The 20,601-nt window shown below is 55.6% G+C and overlaps 1 protein-coding gene and 1 long non-coding RNA gene across 2 annotated transcripts; one reads left to right on the top strand and one right to left on the bottom strand.

Annotated features, from left to right (window-relative positions):
* Positions 1–880: 880 nt before the first annotated feature.
* LOC129538440 (uncharacterized) lies at positions 881–7,828 on the bottom strand. The gene is made up of 3 exons (XR_008682215.2): positions 7,612–7,828; positions 2,567–2,610; positions 881–1,326 (listed from the first exon to the last, which is right to left on the bottom strand). It is a non-coding gene; the product is annotated as an uncharacterized LOC129538440 (long non-coding RNA).
* WNT10A (Wnt family member 10A) lies at positions 7,176–20,400 on the top strand. Its single transcript, XM_055398624.2, has 4 exons — positions 7,176–7,709; positions 8,752–9,014; positions 16,120–16,499; positions 19,235–20,400. The coding sequence occupies exons 1-4, from the start codon at positions 7,597–7,599 to the stop codon at positions 19,730–19,732; spliced, it is 1,254 nt and encodes a 417-aa protein (XP_055254599.1). The 5' UTR covers positions 7,176–7,596; the 3' UTR covers positions 19,733–20,400.
* Positions 20,401–20,601: the final 201 nt, after the last annotated feature.

Genomic DNA, 20,601 nt, shown 5'->3' with positions numbered 1-20,601 from the left:
GGATATATCAGTAAAGATATTTAAACCTGGGCCCAGAGTTTGGGAGGGGGCTGCCGTGGGGATAGGCTCTGAAAGGAGTGAGTAAAGGGAGATGGTTTTGATAGAACGGGCCTCTCAGGAGTCATCGCCTGACCCCATCTGTCTTCCAGAACTGGGCTCTCCTGGTGGTGAAGAGCATCGGATCCCACTCTTGGAATTCTTCTTGTTCAGTCTGGTACACATCTAGGGTCTGTGTCTGCAAGCTAGGGGAGAACTGGGATCCCCTTTAATGAGCAGACTGAGGGGATCTAGGGAAAGAGGACCAGAAGCCTCTGGTGGTGTGCTGAGTTCTCAGGTTAGCCCTTGTCCTAATTCGGGGTGGGGGGAGTTTATTTGTTTTTCTGTTTCTGGGGAATTTGAGGGTAGACTTATAAGGCCACCCAAACTTAAAAGTTAACTTTATAAACGGTAGAATGTGATGAAAATGTCCTTAGTAACATCAGATTTTGTTGTCATCAAATCTAACTTCACCCCCACTAACACTGAAAAACCTTAGAATGGCATTTCCAATCAAACTGAGAGGGAGGTGAAGCAAAGCTGTCCCAAGGTTTCTCTTGGTATCCAACCACATTTCTGCCTTTCTGCTTCCTCTTGGAAAGCTAATGGTGAGGGTAAAGGGACAGAAGGTTTGGGGTTCTGGGTTTTCCAGAATTGAGGGTAAGGCCGCCATCTTTCTCCAGATGGACTGGAAGAGGACATAGCCAAATGGCTGGGATTCGGAGCCCCCAGTGTCCCCACATTCCAAAAACTGCAGTGGAGAATGACTCTCCCATCAAGGTATGCAGAACAAAGCATGAACGTTAGGTTCAGGCACTCTGGGTTGGAAACCATTGCTGTTGCTTAGAAGTTTACTATATAGGCTATTTTAGTCCCAGTGTTTTTACTTATGCAATGGGAACATCATTGTTTCAGTTATCCATTGCTGCATAACAAACAATCCCAAAGTATTATTCCTCATGATCCTTTAGGTCAGGAATTATCAGGACTCAGCTGGGTGGTTCTGCTCTTTGTGACAGAGCTATTGGTTGTGGTCATCCACTTGGCTGATTCTGCTGGTAGCTCTGCTGGGATGGACAATCCAAAGGGCTTCACTCATGTATGTCCAGTGTCCCAGAGTTTCTCCGGTAGCCTCCTTCTCTCCATGTGACTAGCTTGGGCTTCCTTACAGCATGGTGGCCTCATCATAAAGCTGGATTTCAAATTATACTGTGCCAAACTTGAAGGCAGAAACTGCAAGTGTCTTCTTAGGGTCCAGCCTTGGAAGGTACCCAGCATCACTGTCATTCCCTTTTGGTTGACACAAGTCACAGAACCAGCCAAAATTCAAGGGGAGAGAAAACAGACTTCACTTCTCAATGTGCTGAGTGTGTGCTAAGTCACTTGGGTCGTGTCCAGTTCTTTGCGACCCTATGGACTGTAGCCTGCCAGGTTCCTCTGTCTGTGGGATTCTCAGTAGGACAAGGGCAACTTGTTACACCCATCATAATCTATCCACATCCTCATATAATTTTGGGGCAGGTTCTTTGAGATATGCAAAGCACTTAGCATTTGATACAATAATTTATGTCAAGTTTGTATTTAATAAATGGTAGTTAAGAAAGGGGATAGAGAATTGATGCTCTGCAGGCATTGGGCAGGCCTTGACTGCAAATGAACATACCCAACTCAAACTAACTTAGGCCAAAGGGAATTAATTAGTGGATCTCATACCTGAAAATGATTGGATGGCATCACTGATTCAATGGACATGAACTTGGGCAAATTCCAGGAGATAGTGAAGGACAGGGAGGCCTGTGTGCTGCAATCCATGGGTCGCAAAGAGTTGGAGATGACTTAGTGACTGAACAACAAGAATACCTGGGAAGTCCAGGTTAGTCTGAATTAGGCACTGCTGAGCCCAGGGGCCCAAATGATTGACGTCACCTCTCTCTCTCTCACCCCGACTCCCAGGTCTATTGTTTCGACTTGTTTCTATTTCCCTTTTCATACTGTCCTTATTTTCTCCTGCTGCAGACAGACTTCCTCTATTATGGCAGCCTTATGTCTACATTCTTAGACTCTCAGTGCCGCTGACCCAAAAAAGATCAAAAAAGAATGGAATTCCCAGCAGAAGTCCTAAGGAAGCTGGGATCAGGTCAACTTGACCCACTTGCCTATCCTTGAACTAATAACAGTGCGGGGTGGGGAGTGTGTGTGTGGGGGACTTCCCTAGCGTTCTTGTGGTTAAGACTCCACACTCCCAATTCAAGAGGCATGGGTCCAGTCAGTGGGAACTAAGATTCCACATGCTGCATAGTGCAGGAAAAAAAAAAAAAAAAACTAGTGTCCAGGGAAATGTGCCACCACGACTGGCAATGGTAGCCCCCCTAGAACCACAGGGAATTGGGGCACAGTGAGGAGAGAAGAGTTCTTCAAGTGAAAAAGAGGGAAGGGGAACTCATCCTGGGTATGACAGACCCTTTACATGGCTTCCAGGGCATCAGCCCTCCCCTGACAATACCCCCTACACACACCTGTGTGACCTCACCTGGTTCAGCCCTCAAAGATCACATCAGCACCCCGGAGTGAAGCCTGTATGGAGAGGAAGTATTAGGCTGCAATGAGAAGGAAAAGACATTTGGGTTTTCTTTTCTTTTTCTTTTCCAATCTTCTTCCTCCTGGCTCCCTCAAGTCAAATACCTGGGCTTCAGGGAAGTATCATGGAGATAATCTCTTGAACTAAGGGGTTTGGCTAACTTACCAAGGCGGGAGAATGGAACCAGTGTTGTGGGCCCATGGAAGAAAAATGAAGCACTTTACAGGATAGGGTTTTTATTCACATTTCTGCCTTCTCCAGGCTAAGCACCAAAGAATTGATGCTTTTGAACAGTGATGTTGGAGAAGACTCTTGACAGTCATTTGGCCTGCAAGGAGATCAAACCAATTAATTCCAAAGGAAATCAACTCTGATTATTCATTGGAAGGACTGCTGCTGAAGCTGAAGCTCCAATACTTTGGCCACCTGATGCAAAAAGCCTGCTCATTGGAAAAGACCCTGATGCTGGGAAAGACTGAAGGCAGGAGAAAGGGACGACAACAAGATGGTTGGATGGCATCACTGACTCAATGGACATGAGTTTGAGAAAGCTCCGGGAGATGCTGAAGGACAGGGAAGCCTGGTGTGCTGCAGTCCACGGGGTTGCAAAGAGTCAAAACAGACTGAACGACTGAACAAGTGCCTTCCCCGCAGAGTTCCCTGGCTGGGTACACCACTTATGTTAAAAAAAAAAAGTCTCCTGCACTTTTCTCAGAGGCCACCAGAGGGTGCACAGAGCCCAGCTTCCCTATTAACACGGCCCACAGATAGGACCTGCAGGACATCTGGGGAATCCAGAGAGTTGTCAGTAAGAGAGGGTAGGCTGGAAAGGAAGTAAGGAGACCCACGGACAGCTAGGTCAAGCTTCTAGGGATCCAGACTGTCTGAGACCTCTAGGCTGACCCAGATGTAGGGCTGGGATGCCTGCCTGTCTCTACCGCCAGGTTCTGGAGCGGGGTGGTGGGGGGTGCGGTGATATGGGGTGTGGGATGCTGGATTTCCTCTTCTGTGATGCTAGGGAAGACAACTGAGGCAGTGGCAGAAACTGACACCATCCCTAGTAGGTTAAAAGGAATTCAGTGGAAGTAGCACGATAACAATGGGGGGAAAAAACGGCCTAGTTTGCCAGCTCAAGCTGCGCCAAGTTGGTTACCCTCTCTGAGTCTCAGTCTCCCCATTATGAAATGAGGGTACCTGACAGCACATGGTAAGAGTGCTTGCAGTCTTCGAACGGGCACTCGTGTGTTAGCGTCCATCTTCTGTGACCAGTAGAGACTGGGAACTACAGCAGGAGTCTGGGAACTGCCTTCTATGAAAGGTGAGAGTAGTGGCCTGGGAGGCACCATCTGGACCATTATCCTGGTCCTCTTTAAGCTTGGAGGTGGCTCTGCATCATTGCCCTGAGGACTGGGATGGGGGCTGGAAGCAGAGCTCAGAAATGCCCCAACACCATGACCACCCCACCTCCCCCGTCTTGCTCACCCAGCTGCCCAGCCTCAGGCACAGTCTGAGCCATCGAGGTCCCCCGCTGGCTGAGTGGTGGAGGACATGTGGAACTGGGGAGATGGGGGAAGAGCACAGAGGCGCTCCAGATGTGTGCGTGACCACATCAGGGAATGCCGGAACAAACAGGCAGAAGGGCGGGGAGGCTGGGAGGAAGGCCCAGGACTCAGGAAGCTCTTCCCCTCCCCTTCCGGACCTAACACAGGGGTCTGGGAGACTGGAGCTGCTGGCTCTTCCCCTTTCCTTACCTTCCTGAGGGTGCCATGGTCCCTGAGGCCCGGACAAGAGGAGGAAGAGCTGCCTCGTCACTCTGGGGCTCCTTCCCTCCCTTCCTCACAAAGCTAACCTTCTCCAGCAAAACATCAGGACTGAGCTTGGACTGGGCTCAGCTGGGGCGGTGGGGGTCCCACCTGTTCTCACCCTGGTGCCTCCCTGGCCCTCCCTTCCTTGCAACCTCCGATGGAGCTGCCACAGCTGGAACCATTCTCCGGCGCTGCCTTTCATCCCTGGTCTCCCCAACCCCCAGTGGCCCCTGTAATTGTGGTCTCAGGCAGCGGCTGCGGGGGCTGGGGCTAGGCTGAGGGCCAGAGCCCAGGGCAGGGCCAGGGTGGGGCTTGGGGGCTGCTGATAGGGGCTTGCCCATGGCATGGGTCTTGTGGGGTTGGGGCTCCAGCAGCAGACACCGTTTCAGGGTTTCATCTTCACATATGCCAAGGTCATGGGTCCACATAAGCCCTCACTTCTCAGGGCTAGGGAGAAGCACCCCAGATGGGGCACTCCTGGACCCTCATGACAGCAGGCTAGTGCCATGTTTGAGTGCCGGCAAGGCTTGGGCATTGTTTGCTTCCTGGAGTTTTCAATGAAAGGGCCTTCTCCCTCTCCTTTACATTTCTGTATTTCATGAATAGTGGAGGGTAGGGGAGCAAAGAGATCAGTCTTCATCTGATGAAGGTCAAAGGAAAAAAAATCAGCCACTAAACCAGGTCAGTGGCATTTCCCAAATGTGGTCCCCTTGAAAAGCACATGAAACATTGGTTAGAACTGCAGACCCCCAGATCTTCCCTCTGGAAAGGCTGATTCAGCTTCACAGAGCCCAGAATTGGAATTTCCCACAACGGCCTACCCCAGGGGAAACATACAATGCATCCAGCGTGGGACAGGCTGGTGTGAGCGCTAGATGCCAAGCAAGGAGGACTGCAGCCTGGACTATGAACCCATTGCTTGATCCTTGCTGGGCCTCAGTTTCCCCAGCAGCCAATGGGAGTATGGCTCCCCAGTCTGGCTTGTCCCTGTTGGTGCCCTCTCCTACTCTGGGCTCATGCATCCTTCCAGGGTTGAGACTGGTTCTGCCCTGCCCCTCCCCATACCCCTCCCAAACTTTAGACCCAAGCTGTCGCTCTTCCTGCAGCCTGGTAGGGGAGAATGGGGAGGGCAGAGGGCGGCTGGGGTCAAACCCGGCTCTGGCTGATGCAGACTGCTTCCTGCCCCTGGCTGTTTCCCTGCTGTCCAGCCAGACTGCTCCCCCCACTGCCCCACCCCCACCCCCAGCAGCCTCAAGCCCTTAATTCCTGACAGCTGCGGTGGCTCCCGGCAGAGATGGGGGAGAGGAGGAGGGAGATGCCGTCAGCCTGCTGTTGCTCAGGCCGCCCCCACCACCTGACAGTCTGGGGACAGGATAGGTCCCACCCCTCTCGTTTGATTCCCCAGGGGAGACCGATTCCAGGAATGGGCCCCTTTTTGTCTCTGAGCCCAGAAGCTCTGGTCCTTTATCCTTAAGCCAGGAGGGGCTCTCTTCAGAGAAGGGAGCAGTGAGGTTGGGAGGGATGCATATGTATAGAGTGAGAGGCTTGTGCCCATTTTACAGAGAGGGATGTCAAGGCCACAGTGAGAATAGGTTTTGCTATCAGGGTGCAGGTTAGAGCCAGAAACAAAAGCTGGAGCCTCTGTCCCAAACTCTCTGGCTTTTGGGTCCTCACCTGGGTCTGGTACACTCATCCTACTAGGTGAGCCTAGTGTTCAGCTGGGATGTGAGGACAGAAAAGGATCCCAGAGAGAAGTGGCCCTGAGCCAGGAAACTGGTGTTTGGGAGTTCCCAGAGGACCAAGAGGCAGGGCCAAGGTGAGACCTGGGGTATCTACAGGCTGGGCGTGGGGAAGGAGGATTCACTGTTGGGACATCTGCTGCTGTGTGCAAGTGGGCTTTGATCCAGCTCTTCCACTAACTTGCTGGGTGACCCTGAGTAAGTCATGACCCTCTCTGAGCCTCAGTATTTTCTTATGAAATAAAAGGGGATGAATTAAGATAACCTCAAAGCACTTTTAGGATTAAAAGTCTCTCTAATCCCTCCTTTTAGGGTATGCCACCCCTGGTTGCTCTGCTCCCAGACAAGTGTTCACTGGAGTCCCAGAATTTTACTTTCTCTGGCTCATTGATGAGATGAGGTGGGTCTCATTAACCTTATTTCACTGAGGCAGAGGGTGGCTTGGTGTCCAGGAGGCACCTTTTGAAGGTCACACAGCCAACAAGAGCGAGATAGGGGGCTGCCAACCCCCTCTGCAGGACCCCACACCTGCCTCAGCAGCCAAGCCTGGGAAGTCCCTCCTGAGGTGGGGGAGGCGAGCAGAGGGCTAGCCCCTCCCAGCCCCTGCAGGTGTGTATATGAGGGGGGGTGGGGGGTGGAATGGCTCCCCAGCAGCTGCCGCTCAGTCAGGCGCACACACCTCGCAGTAACACACACCTTCCCACACAAACCAGCCAGCCGGCTCACTGGCACCGCCCTGCGCCTGATCGCGCAGACCCCAACACCCCTTCTCCCCGCCTCTCCCCGCACGGTCTGCACCGCTGCTCCCACCCCAATGCTGAGCAGACACAGTGGCCTCGGGAGGAGTGCACGCCTCTGCCCCCCTCCCCCGTCGTCGTGACGTCACGTGGGGTAGAGCCCTGAGACACGGGGGTGGGGGGGAGGAAAGGGGAGGCGGCCGGGCTCCCCGAGCCGGGACAGTCACTCACTCTTTTGGGCGGTGGGGCCGGGCACAGACAGCGCCGCCCCCCCCACGACTCCCCCCACCTCGCCGCCCGCCTCGCAAGCCCTCGGAAGCGCAGGCTCACCGCGCTGTGCTCGGGGGCTCCCCGGCACCCCAGCCTCTCTTCCCTAGCCCATAGCACCTCCCGGCCCCCCTTACACTCAAGAGGCACAAGGAGTTGTTGCAGGGGGGCCTCGGGAAATTCCCCGAACCCCTGTGCCAGGAGGTGCCCGGTGCGCCCGCCCGCCCGCCGCCCCCCCCCCGAGGGCGGTGCCCGGGGGCGCTGCCCCATGGAGCAGGGAGGCGGGCACCGTCTGCTCCGGGAGCCGTGACCCGAGTCGGAGCTGTGTGTCGCAGCCGCCCCGACCCCCCGCGGATCATGCGCCGTCGCCCCTGGCTCGCCGGTCCCACCGGGCTGTGAGCCCCCCACTCCTGGCCCATCACGGCCTGCGCGCGATGGGCAGCACTCACCCTTGCCCCTGGCTGCGGCTCCGACCTCGGCCCCAGCCGCGGCCCGCGCTCTGCGCTCTCCTCTTCTTCCTACTGCTGCTGGCTGCCTCCGTGCCCAGGTGAGACCTCACCTTATGCCCCGCCCTCCTGCGGAGCTGGGACCCCCAGCCACAGGGGCCTCTGCGCGCTTGCTGGGGCAGGGGACCCTGAAAGGAGGGAGGGACGGTGTCGCAGGAAAGTGTTGGTGACCAATGAAAAGAGTACTCTCACAGGAGGGGGTTGAACTGGTGACAGAATAAGGGCAGGCCAGGGAGACCAGGGCAGTGCCCAGAAGAGTGATGGCTACTAGAGGGGGAAGTGTGTGTTTAGGGGGCAGCAAGTGCTAACCTGGAGTCCCTGCTATGCTGGGGGTACACACCTCGCCCCAGGAGTAAGCTCAAATTGCCAAGTTTTACCTTGGAGATTGCCCCTAGGCAGAGGCAGGGGTTGGGAGCCCAAAGGGGGTCGCCCAGGTGGGGTCAACGAGAGAAGGCAGCTAGAAGGGTTCTGAGGGTACATATGCATGTGTGTGTGTGTCTTTCTGGCTGTGGTCAAGTGAGCCCAGCAAGCTGAGCTGTAAATAGCAGTCTGTGTGTGTGCACATGTGTGGCTCTGAGGGCTCATGGATCAATGTATGTTCAGATGAACATGTGTGTGAACTTGTGAGGGTCCGTGTGTATGTGTATAACTGTCTGATGAAGTGTGCATGTGGGTAAGTGTTCCTGCATCTGTGTGTCCGCTTCAATGTGTGCAGAAGTGTGTCTGCATGAATGTGACTGTCTGAAGCATGCCATTGGGAGTGGTCTCCGGGAGAATGCTGCGCTTGAGAGCATCAGTGCCTGGGGATGTACTTAGGAATACCCTGTGCGCAGGCATACCGGATGTGTGCACATTTGCACGTGTTAATCGGTGTGGGTGTGCAGGCTGGTGGGCTGTCCTGGAGGGGAGGATGGTGAGAAGGTTGAGAAAAGGAGAGTGCTTTGGGGGTACACTGATGGGCTCAACCCTTGAAAGCAGGGGTTGGAACAGAGGGATTATGGCCTTTGGGACAGAGTGTATAGTTAGTTGGGGCCCTCCTAGCCCCCCAAAACGCTCACCCACCCCAACCCCACCTGCCTGCAGGTCTGCACCCAACGATATCCTGGGCCTCCGCCTCCCCCAGGAGCCTGTGCTCAACGCCAACACGGTGTGCCTGACATTGCCAGGCCTGAGCAAGCGGCAGATGGAGGTGTGTGTGCGCCACCCTGATGTGGCTGCTTCAGCCATCCAGGGCATCCAGATCGCCATACATGAGTGCCAGCACCAGTTCCGGGATCAGCGCTGGAATTGCTCTAGTCTCGAAACTCGAAACAAGATCCCTTATGAGAGTCCCATCTTCAGCAGAGGTAGCTGCCCCTCACCCCTCACCCTTGCCCTGCCCACCCCATTCAGCAACCCCACTCCAGAATTGATCTGCCAGCTGTCCCCTAACCCACTCCCTCAAGCTGGCAAGCTCTGGCCATGTTGCTCTCCTCCTTCCTCTCTGCTCTGGGCCAGTCAGACAAAAGGGGCAGATGTGGCTCCAGGCTGGGCTATGTGGGATGCAGGTGGCAGGTTTCATGCCTGAGAACTGAACTTCTAGGTTATCCTGCCCTGAGATTGACTCTGCATAACTCAGGCCCAGGAAATACCCATATCTGTCACCTGCCTCAATTTACCCTATACCCAACTAGTAAATAGCATTTAGGATGGAGCGCCTGTGATGAAGTACCCAGATTCCACAAGAAGAGGGGTCAGGGACCTTTGCCCAACAGTGTAGGCGAGGGAAGCCTAAGCAGGTAAAACTATACTTCTGCAGAAGCCTTTCCCAGCGGGGAACACCACCAGCTTCTGTGTCATCCTTGCTGCCCCTGCAAACCCTCTCTGAATCAGAGGCACTGGGTCTGTGCCTGTGTTCTGCCCAGTAGGCTTCACTTACAGTCCTGCCTATCCCTTTCCCCCTCATGGCTAGGAGAAGCTGCAGCCTACTATCTGTCCCCATCCCTGGATTTTTGGGTGACCCACCTGGACAATCCCTAGAGTGGCTTGGGCTGGAGATGGCAGGCGCTTTTGTCACTCAGTTCCACTCAAACCCACCTCCTGCCCTGGTATCTTAAACTTTGATTCAGGTCTTTGGAAAAAGATGGGGTCTTGCCTCCTGGATGGGCCTAACTGGGTATATCTCTCCTCCGCGCAACTACTTGGGTGGGACAGCGATTCTTAGGTGACAGCAGAGTAGGCCAGGTACCCCTGTACTCGGTGGCCTTTGAGCCCAGGGGCTTTTGGGAGAGTCAGACCCTAATGGACCCTAATTTCAGAAAGAACTGAGTCAGGGGCGTTGCCTGTCCACCAGGACCTCTCCGCTCATCCCCGGAGACCCCAAGTCAGGGGCCAGCCCAGCCTTCCCCAGCCCAGCCCCTGACCGCCCGCCCCGCCCCCGCGCGCTCTCCCTGCTCCCTCCCCCGCGCGCCCGGGGCGCTGTTTCTCCCCGGCCGAGCCCAGCCCGACGCGTGTGGCGGCATGCAGCCGCGAACTAATCCCCGCGGGCCGCGGCAGACGGCTCCCGGCCCCAGCCGCGCGCCTCGCAAGAGGGCGACCCCCCCACCCACCCCGTCCCGAGCTCCCGCCCCGCCCGCCCCGCCGCTCCCGAGCCCCTCCAGCCGTCTGCCGGGAGAGGATGCCCGCGACCCTCGGCCGATCGGCCGGCCCAACTCCGGCCCGGCGCCCCGCCCTGGCCGCCCCCGCTGCCGCCTGGCTCACGGACACGAAGTGACAGGCCCCTGCATCTCTCCTGCCCCGGCCGGGCCGGGCCGGCGCTCCCCGCTGCCGCGCGCCCGAACCCACTCCGGGATTCTGGGTCACCCGCGCTCCCCGAAGTCCGGTTCTCGCCAGCGCTGAGCCCCGAGTTTGCTCCGGGATCCGCTCTGTGAGGACTCGGGCACCCGTGTCTCTCGGTGGCCCCTCTTTCCCTCTGGTCCTCCTGCCCCCTCTAGACCGAGTGAACCCAGGCGCCCCGACTGCTTCGACGGGGGGAGGCCCGTTCGGGCTGGTGGAGGACACGGGGGCTTTGCACTTGGGGGAGAGTTCGGAGCGGTGGAACCCCGCGGGGTTGGCGCTGTGCCAGGCGCTCCCGGGTTCACCTGCAGTTTAATAAGCGGGAGGTGAGCTGGGGGGACGGGTGGGGGGGAGGTGAGGTGTGGAGGGGGGGAGACTTGCCGGGGCTAGCCGGCGCGGGGCGGCGCCCAGCGCGGGGAGGGGGCGGGACAGCGCGGCTCCTGGACTCCTGCAGGGAGGCTGGGCTCCTGCCTTTGGCCTCAGAACACCGGCCTACCTCTGTGGCTTCTGGCTCTCCCCCCGCCCCCACCTCCCCCCTTGCAACACCTCATTTCTACCTCTCCATCCTCCTCGGAGGGCTTCTGGAACGAAATGTCCACCTCCCACCCCTCTGCTCACCTCCCAGGGCCACCGTTGCCCTGCCTCACTCACTCCACACTCTTGTAGGACCATTTTCTTTGCCCATCACCTCAAGGACTAGCTAAATTTGAACCCTATGGGCCAGTCTTGGCGGTAAGGAGCCCCTGGACTGGATTCTTTCCCCAGTGTCCCTTCTTTTCGAGTCATAGATTGTCCATGAGGAGATCAGGTGACCCCAGTTTCCCCATGTGAAATATCAGTATGGTGACCCCTCCTCTGACCCAGGCTGCCAATGGAGTTCTCTTAAAGGTGGCTCAGTGGGTAAAGAATCCACCTGCCAATGCAAGAGACATAAGAGACGTGGGTTTGATCCCTGGGTGGGGAAGATCCCCTGGAGGAGGGCATGGCAACCTACTCTAGTATTCGTGCCTGGAGAATCGCCATAGACAGAGGAGCCTGGTGGACTACAAACCATGGAGTTGCAAAGAGTTGGACAGAAGTGACTTAGCATGCACATGCATGCCGCCACATTTAAAATTCAGAGACTGCTCCCAGGAGATGGTCCCCCAGGTCTTCCACCTGAGTGCTGTCACTGTTATCTAATTGTCCTGACACTTTTCCTGTGATGGGTTGGCTGAAGGGATGGAGTTCTCATGTAGGAGGTAGAGGGAAGGGTGTTTGAGCACCTGGAGTGGGTGCTAGGGAAGCAGGACACACAATAGGGCTTTCCCCAACCAAGCAGAGGGAAGTGGGGCTGCTGGAACCTGGGAGTTGGGAGGCAGGGAGAATGGGGTGTCTAGGGACTAGAGTCCTAAATAAGCTGTGAAAGGACCACCCCCATCTCAGAGGCAGCTGTGACCCAAGGATCCTGATATTCCCCAGCTTTCAGTTCTGAGGACTCACATGGTTGGTGCTTGGGTGGGTGAGATGCTGGACAAACATTGGCTAGAAGGGGCTCTTTATTATGTGGATTAAAGAACTCCATCTCTTACTCAGGATGCAGAGGGAGATTTGAGGAAGGAGCTGTTTAGAGCTGGACTCTAACTGGAGTTAGAGGGGATGAGAAGACAGGGACAGATGTGGTGGAGAGAGTAGATTCACGCAGCAGGTCCTGGAGCACTGGCACAGTTTGGGTACCGCCCTGCCTAAGGCCCAGACTCATTCAGAATGGATGGAAAGAGGGGGCGTGAGGCTCTGCAGTAAGCCAGGCTCCCAGCCCAGGAGAACCCAGCAATTTGAGAGTCTGGCCTCTGCTCTCCAAGGCCCTGGCTCTTTGTCTCCCACCTCCCTTTTACATTCACCCTCAGGGAGTCTTGTTTTTATGCGTGGGCTTGGGATATGTGATGGTACTCACATGGGGAGACTGAGGCACAGGCAATCATATCCTAATGATTATCCTAACCATAATCCTAATCATATCCTAACAGGATCACCTAAGTCCTGTTATTCTTGTTTGTTTAGTCATTAAGTTGAGTCCGACTCTTTGGCAACCCCTTGGACTGTAACCCACCAGGTTCCTCTGTCCATGGGGTTTCCCAGGCAAGAATAACGGAGCGGGTTGCCATTCCCTTCTCCGGAAGGAGACCTTCCCAATCCAGGGATCGAACAAATTACCCAAAACATATTAAGTACTTGCTGTGTTCTGAAGCACTTTGCCTGTACTGTAGGGCCTTCAAACAAAACCCATGCACTAGGTTCTATCATTCTCCTCCTTTTATAAATGAAGCTTAGAGAGGTTGGGTAACTTGCCATTAGTCACACAGCTTGTACATGAGCTGCAGAGCCAGGACTCAAGTGTAGGCCAGCTGTTCTTAGAGATTGCACTCAATCCCCAGCATACTGCCTCCCAAGCTGCAAGGCCACCATGATCTCCTACCCGGTGCCCAGAGGTGAACTGGTACAATGGAGAAGTAATCAAATAATGGAACTGACATGCACACATGTACACACTCTCACACACCAACACCTACCCATAGTTGTGAAGACGTGATGCTACGTTCAGTGTCACCCCTAAGTGTTCCCACATATAGGCAACCCTCTCTCTCTCTCTCTCCCAGGCTGGGAACATGAACACGCACAGATTATTTGCACACAGATTATTTGTGTGGAGGGAATGGAGACCAGACTTCTCCACCTCTCCTCCTTCTTTGACTTGAATGGGCAGGTCCCAAGCTTCTCTAAACCTTCCTAGTTCCCACCGGCTCCCGAGTCCTCTCTCCTCCACACTTCCCTGCCCTCCAAACCTCCTCCCCCAGCCCCTTCCTGGCCGTTGGCTGCGTCCTGTAGCAGCAGCTGACTCCAGTTAGATGCTGGCAGTCCCTGTCCCAGATCAAAGGCAGGGTGGCTAATTGTGCGTTTTAAGAGCCCCCACCCCCCAGTGCTCCGGGCAGCCCAGCTGGCCAAGGCCCCACCCCTCTCCCCCTCCAGCTGGCCAGATGGCACTGTGCCTGCGTCTGCCCCAGACAGTTGGGGCCAGGACCAAAACTGGGGCCCAGAATGGGAGCTGGGGGTAGACCCAATGGGCTGGACTTCTCTGAATGCTTGGAGCAGAGGGTGACCACACAAGCCCTGCCTAGTCACTCCTACATGTGGCTGTGAGAGGTGCCAGAGGCCATGGGATGGTGTCTTTAGCTGCCCAGGGTCGGTAGGGGTGTGTTCTCTGTAGGCTGTGGGCTACATTTCTCCAGACTCCTCTAGGCCTGCCCTTGAATGTAATGAAACCTGGAAGACGGTGGTTGGGTTGGCCCAGCACATCTCCTGGGGCCAGCAAGGAGATGTTATGCATAGACAAGGTCAGAGGACTGGGAACTGTGCTAGCTGGGTTTCTTACTCAGCAGCAGGTCTTTTCCAGAGCCAAATGTCCTTCAGTAGAAAGTGGCCAGGCTGGGAGCTGGGAGAGCTGGGGCTGGGCCCAGCTCCATTACCCCTCTTTTGTACAGTGTGTGTGTGTGTGTGTGCGTGTGTGTGTTTGGAGGGGTGCTTTCTGGGCTGCCTCTGGTGGTCTATATATGGCCATTTGTCCTAGAAGCAGGCTGATGACTTCCCCCCGCTAAGCAATAAGTGCTCAGGGTCCCACAGATAAAAGACAAGGGATAAATACAGGGTGTGCGCCTCAGCTAGAGTCTCCCTTTCTTTCCCTTGGGCCCCACCTCCCAGGGCACTGTCTACTCTTCTGCAACTCCCACTGGTTTCCGGGGCCCCCTCTGAGGGCTCCTGCCTATTCTCTATTCCTTCTTGTTTCCTCAGAGCTGGTTTTTTCTTAGAAAAGGTCCTGAGATGTCATGAGCTGGAATGAGAAGCTAAAGAGGGACCATCTGCTTTATGGGCTTCTGGTGACCCAAGTGATTTGTTCTTGAGTGGGCCATGAGCTGCAAGCTCCGGGCCTGGCTGGGGAAACAAGAAAGAGCAATAGCCTGAAACTGCAGCAGGGGTGGGTGAAGTCAGACAGCAGGAAGGAACTGCTCAATAATATCAAGTGTTTATGTAGTCCTTACTAGGAGTAAGGTATTATCCTAAGCATTTTAAATTTCTTAACTCAGTTCTTGGAACAACAATGAGACAGATGTTTTACAGATGAGAAAATTGAGGCACAGAGAGGTCAAGTCACTTGGCCGAGGTCACATAGATATTACCAGCTAGTAAGTGGAAGAGCCAAGATTGAAACCCAGGCAGTCTGGCTCCAGAGTTCATATTCTTTTACAAATCTTGTTTTTTGGTTTTGTTTTTTGCCAGGCAGGGAGAGGGGGACAGGGCTCTGTGATGCAGAGGGTGAGCATTAGAGGTGGACTGGGTTAGGGTCTCTGTCCAGTCCTGGTTGACTCTCTGGGGTCGGTGAGGCCTACAAGTCTTCTCAGTCTTCATGCTGAGGTAGTAGGATCAAAGAGTTTTTTCTTCTGAATCTCTGGCCTCTCCTAAGCCATCAGCTCCCAGCGAGTTCTGGCTTCCCCACAGGTGTCTGTGGCTCAGCCGAATCTCCTGCTCATGTGGGAGCTGTTATTGCCCTTGGTTTCTCCCACTGCTCAGACTCTCTCTCAGGTTCAGAGGCTGGTCAGAGACCTGCCCTTCGCCAGTCCTTTCTCAGATTCAGAATAAGATGTAGCTTGCAGGTCCAGAAACCCAACCCTCCTCTGCAAGTAGGCCTCCCCCTGCCACAGACCCAGAGGATGGCTCAAGCTCGGAATGTCAAGGAGGCGGATCAGTGTAGACAAGTCCTGGGCTCCTGAGAGTCACCCATCTGGGAAGCTTTGCACCCCTAAGCATCTCATGAAGGCATTTACCTTAGCTAACCGTTCCTACTCAGTGTTCAACATGACTATACTCTTAACCCCGAGTCAGCAGGGGGCTCACTCCTAGCATCCTTGAGACAACCTCTTCAGCTGACCTGAACAAACCCAGGCAGAGTGGCTGGGCAATGCCCTTTTCTGAGTAGACTTTCTGGGATGTCACGTGGACAGGGAAAGGGGAAATTCCGCTGGCTCTTTTCCCTCCCTCTGGTACCTGGCCATCAGAGGGTGTTCCATGATGTGCCCAAGGGGGTGGCTGCAGTTAGGATATCTTGGCGCTGGGAACCTTAGGAGGACACCATCTCCTGTTATTTACCCTTCTGCCCATTACCATCCCCTGGGGCCCAGAATTCCATCACTGGTCATTTTTTTTTTAGGTTAAAATTTGCCTTCTGTCTGCAGGCTTATCTTAAAATTGCACATATTGCATGAGAGGTAATAACTTAAGTCTTTAATGGCAAAAAAATTGCTTACTAGATAGTGTCTGTCCAATGGGAGAGCTGTAGACACAAACTCTGAGCTTGCTAAGGGTGAAGGGAAAGGAGTTCAAAAAGGAGGGCTGTGGGGGAGACCTCCCCACTCCATCCCACCGTGCAGAACTTCCGGTGGCGTAATTTCGGCCCCTCTCTGAGTCTATGTCCTTGTATCAGATCCCTCCCCCGCCCAACACTGGGCCTCTGCATCCCCTCGGTGCCGTGAGAAAGCTGGGTGGGGAGGGCAGAGAGATGGGTTGTGAAGGCCCCTCAAAGGCCATTTCCTGCATTTCTACGCCCAGGTTTCCGAGAGAGTGCCTTCGCCTACGCCATCTCGGCAGCCGGCGTGGTGCACGCGGTATCCAATGCCTGCGCCCTGGGCAAACTGAGGGCCTGCGGCTGCGACGCGTCCCGGCGCGGCGACGAGGAGGCCTTCCGTCGGAAGTTGCACCGCCTGCAGCTGGAAGCGCTGCAGCGCGGCAAGGGCCTGAGCCACGGAGTTCCCGAGCACCCTGCCCTGCCCCCTGCTAGTCCCGGCCTGCAGGACTCCTGGGAGTGGGGCGGCTGCAGCCCTGACGTGGGCTTTGGAGAGCGCTTCTCTAAAGACTTTCTGGACTCCCGGGAACCTCACAGAGACATCCATGCGCGCATGAGGCTCCACAACAACCGAGTAGGGAGGCAGGTGAGCGCCCCACCCCGCCCGGCCGGCTCAGACCCCTCTGCCTAGGGCCCTCCCCGCCCCCGGGCTCATCTCTCCTCTGGAGACGGTACCACTATCCCAAACTCAGCAACTTATCGTTGTGTGTGCTTAGTCTCTCAGTCGTGTCAGACTCTTTGCAACCCCATGGACTGGAACCCTCCAGGCTCCTCTGTCCATGGGGATTCTCCAGGCAGGAATACTGGAATGGGTGGCTACGCCTTTCTCCAGGGGATCTTCCCAACTCAGGTCTCTTGCAGGCAGATTCTTTACTGTCTGAGCCACCAGGGAAGCCCCAACTTATCATTGCCCCCTCCTAATTTGGTCATCAAATGTATGTTGGCTAGCTACTGTATGCCAGGCACCAGACTAGGCCTGGGGCTATGAGGACAAAACAGCCTCTGCCCTGGAAGAGCTTCCCCTCTGCTGAGCAGCCTGATCCTCCCAGTTCCTGCTGTGAGCAGAGGGGAGAGCTCTGGGTTGCAGTCAGGACCTCCTAGTCTAGACCTAGCTCTGCCACTCAGTCTCCTCCCCTATAAAGTGAGAAGGTTGAACTGGATGATCCATAAGGCTCCCTAGTGTGAACGTTCCATGATTGTTTCCCTATACTTAGACACACACCCCCCCCCCCCCCCCCGACCAGGCTTTCTGTGCAGAATGAGAAATTCCTGCAAAGGGAGATTCCCTGGGGCCACAGTGGTACTGTGTTATGTTTTCATCCTCGTTTCTCTGCACCCCCTGCCACCTCCAATATTCATACTCCCTCAAAGGTCATTCATTTTAAAGGAGGGAGAAGAAGAGGAGGAGGAGGAGGAGAATAATGGGGGAGGAGAAGGAGAGGGAGGAAGAGAAAGGAGAGGAGGGGGAGGAAGAAGAAGGGGAGGAGGATGAAGGAGAGGAGAGGGAGGAAGAGGAGGGGAGGAGGAGAGGGAGAGGACAGAAAGGAAGAGACAAAGGGAAGGAGATGTGGACGAAAGAAAGAAGGGGAAGTAATAGCATACATTCAATTTATTGAGTCCTTTCTCTGTTAGGCATTGTTCTGGCCTTTACTGCATATTAGCATATTCCACTTACACCTACCTTTGAAGATTACATTATTCTCCTCATGTTCAGATATGGAAAGTGAGGTACAAATAGACTAAGAAGCTTGGCTAAGGTAATGCAACTAGTGAGAAAGTGGCCGAGGCCGGGTTCATCTCCAAGCAGTTGAGCCCTGAACCCTTTTGTTCTATCGTGTAGTCTATGTGAAGATGCCTCCCTAACCCCCCGTGGTGGCTCAGCACCCTCTTTTCTCGGCTACTCAGCCCCCTGTCCCTTCTCTCGGCCCTGCCTGGTCTGCTCAGGCCTTGTGTCTGGCTTCTCCTCACTCTGGCTGGCATTTTCTCCATATCACTCCCCTTTCTCCTGGCTTCTCAGCCCAGGCTGGTTCACCTCCTTCTTCCACAAAGACTGGAGCTGATTCAGCTCTCCCATCATGACTGAGAGGTGAGGTAAACTGAGGCATATCCACCCTCAGGTCACGTCCAGCTCCCACCCGGTTCTGCACTGCTCATGCAGCTCTTTTCCCAAGCTTCCATTACTACCTCAGCCCATACCAACAGTGCCTCCTCCTCCTTGTTAAACTGGTTAATTAATGGCTGCTGCCTGTGGGAAGCAGATGTTCTGGAGCTGTTGGCCTGGGGAGGCACTGGGCTGCTTTCCACGTGGTGTTGACACCACAGGCTGCACATACAAGCTGCAGAGCCTTTTAAGACTTGGAGGAATGGGGTCCCTCTCTTATGGCCCTATTGCCCAGGTTTGAGGGCCCCAGATCATTGCTTTGTGTTTAGGAGTGGAGCAGGGGGAGGGGCATGTGGCCAGTTTCCTCTGGGGTCTCTGGTGAGGATAATGTGAAGGGGCTCTTTGGGAGGAGACTTAGAAGAGCAGGCTAAGGGCTGGGCAAGAAGTGGGTATGTTGTATTATGGTAACTAGCTCCCTTGGAGGCCTGGGAACCTCTTTCCATTTTCATTGCCATGGGGGTCTGGCTCTTTGTGTTCCCTTTGGTTCTGTGTTCAGATAGAGCCTTTGGCTCCTGTTGATGCTGTTTCCTAGGAGGAATGGTGGCACTCAGTGCTGGGCAGAATAAGCCCCAGCCTGTATGACGGGGAGGAGGGGAAGAGAAATCTCTCCAGCCCCTGGCCCTCCCCTTAGGCTCCTTGCAAAGTGCTACAGGGCCCAGAGGAAGCAAGGGGCTTTCTCAGACTCCCTACAGTCTCTGCTCACAGCCTGGAGTGAGGCCAGAGGCTTTGGGATGGGAGGTAGTGGGGCCAGCACACCCCTGCTCCTGGTCCCCACCTGAGGGTTGGAAGAAGAGGGAATTTCCCTGAAGATCTGGGATCCCCCTCAGGAAGCAAGAGCCTCCAGCTCCAAGGGCCCCCTGCAGCTGCTGGGAAAGGCGGTGGGAGAGGAAGGGGTGCAGGAAGGAGGGAATTCCCCTGGGGTCTGACGGGGTGGGAGGTGGAAGACAGAACAGCAGAAGAGAAGGCAGAACTCTTGTCCTGATTGCCTGGTTGAGAAGCTGTGCCACGCACCCACCGGCCTCGGGCCTCAGCCTTTGCCTCTGTTCAATGGGAGTTGGTTTGCAAAGCCTCTGAGATTCTCCCAGACCAAGGTCTGCGTGGGGGAGGAGGGCAGTGGGGCCGGCCGCGGGCGTCACCCTCCCCCGTGCCTCCCTCTGCAGGCGGTGATGGAGAACATGCGGCGGAAGTGCAAGTGCCATGGCACGTCAGGCAGCTGCCAGCTCAAGACTTGCTGGCAGGTGACGCCCGAGTTCCGCGCGGTGGGGGCGCTGCTGCGCAGCCGCTTCCACCGCGCCACGCTCATCCGGCCGCACAACCGCAACAGCGGACAGCTGGAGCCCGGTCCCGCGGGGGCACCCTCGCCCGCCCCGGGCCTTCCGGGGCCACGGCGCCGCGCCAGCCCCGCCGACCTGGTCTACTTCGAGAAGTCGCCCGACTTCTGCGAGCGGGAGCCGCGCCTGGACTCGGCGGGCACCGTGGGCCGCCTGTGCAACAAGAGCAGTGCGGGCCCCGACGGCTGCGGCAGCATGTGCTGTGGCCGCGGCCACAACATCCTGCGGCAGACACGCAGTGAGCGCTGTCACTGCCGCTTCCACTGGTGCTGCTTCGTGGTCTGTGAGGAGTGCCGCATCACTGAGTGGGTCAGTGTCTGCAAGTGAGCCGGCGGCTCTCCTCCCTCAGGCTGGTCCTCTGTGGCTGCCGTCTTGGCCGAGCATCACCTTGGTTCCTGGGAGTGGAGGCTGGACCACAACATTTTATAGGAACCTCCCAGCTCTGGGGTCATTAAGACTTCAATCACGGGACAGTTTAGGCTTGCTTGGACCTCCCCCACTCACTTCTGTGGGCTCCAGGACCGATTTTGCCTCCCGGATCTCCGCCCCAAGCTCAGACAGCTCCGCTGGGCTGGGGGTTGCCCCACACTTTAGGGCAGTGTCAGCCAGGCATGCTCTGGTCTTGCCTCCTTTTATCTCCTCACCCCTTCCCCTGGAGTGGGAGGAAACCAATGGAAGCTGGTGGGTAGGGGGAGGAGGAGTACAAAGAAGAAATGGACACCACTGAACTGAAGTGTTTCTGCAGAGGCCTCAGAGGTTCTCCTCCACCGGCCCCGGCCCCTACTCGTTCATTTAACAGATATTTATTTTGCACTCTTTGTGGCCTGGCACTCTGTGGGGATGAGAGGTGCTGGGGATACAGATGTGAATAAGAGACACAGCACCCGCCCTCTTGGAGTTTACATTCTGGCTGGGGAAGATGGGCAATAAACGAGAAAATGCACAAGCAAGGGCATTTCAGACAATGCTGTGTGATGTGAAGAAAATAAAGCAAGGTGCTGGATGTAGAGTGATTTGTGGGGAGTGGGCCCCCTTTAGATAAAACTGCTGGTCGGAGAGAACTGCATGCGGAGACCTCACGATGAGGAGAGCCGTGCTAAAATGTTTGTGTACAATGTATGTGCTAAGTCGCTTCAGTTGTGTCTGACTCTTTGCGAGTCCATGGGCTATATGTAGCCTGCCAGGCTCCTCTGTCC

The sequence above is a fragment of the Moschus berezovskii genome, chromosome 2, assembly GCF_049115385.1.
Source record: "Moschus berezovskii isolate FMDL1 chromosome 2, NW_MosBer_1.0, whole genome shotgun sequence".
NCBI classification, from domain to species: Eukaryota; Metazoa; Chordata; class Mammalia; order Artiodactyla; family Moschidae; genus Moschus; species Moschus berezovskii.
This window is presented reverse-complemented; position numbering and strand designations above follow the sequence as displayed.

Coding starts and splice junctions, on each gene's coding strand:
- WNT10A (XM_055398624.2), top strand. CDS start 7,597: ATGGGCAGCACTCACCCTTGCCCCTGGCTGCGGCTCCGACCTCGGCCC. Junction 7,710..8,751: donor CTGGCTGCCTCCGTGCCCAG/GTGAGACCTCAC, acceptor ACCTGCCTGCAG/GTCTGCACCCAACGATATCC. Junction 16,500..19,234: donor ACAACCGAGTAGGGAGGCAG/GTGAGCGCCCCA, acceptor CTCCCTCTGCAG/GCGGTGATGGAGAACATGCG.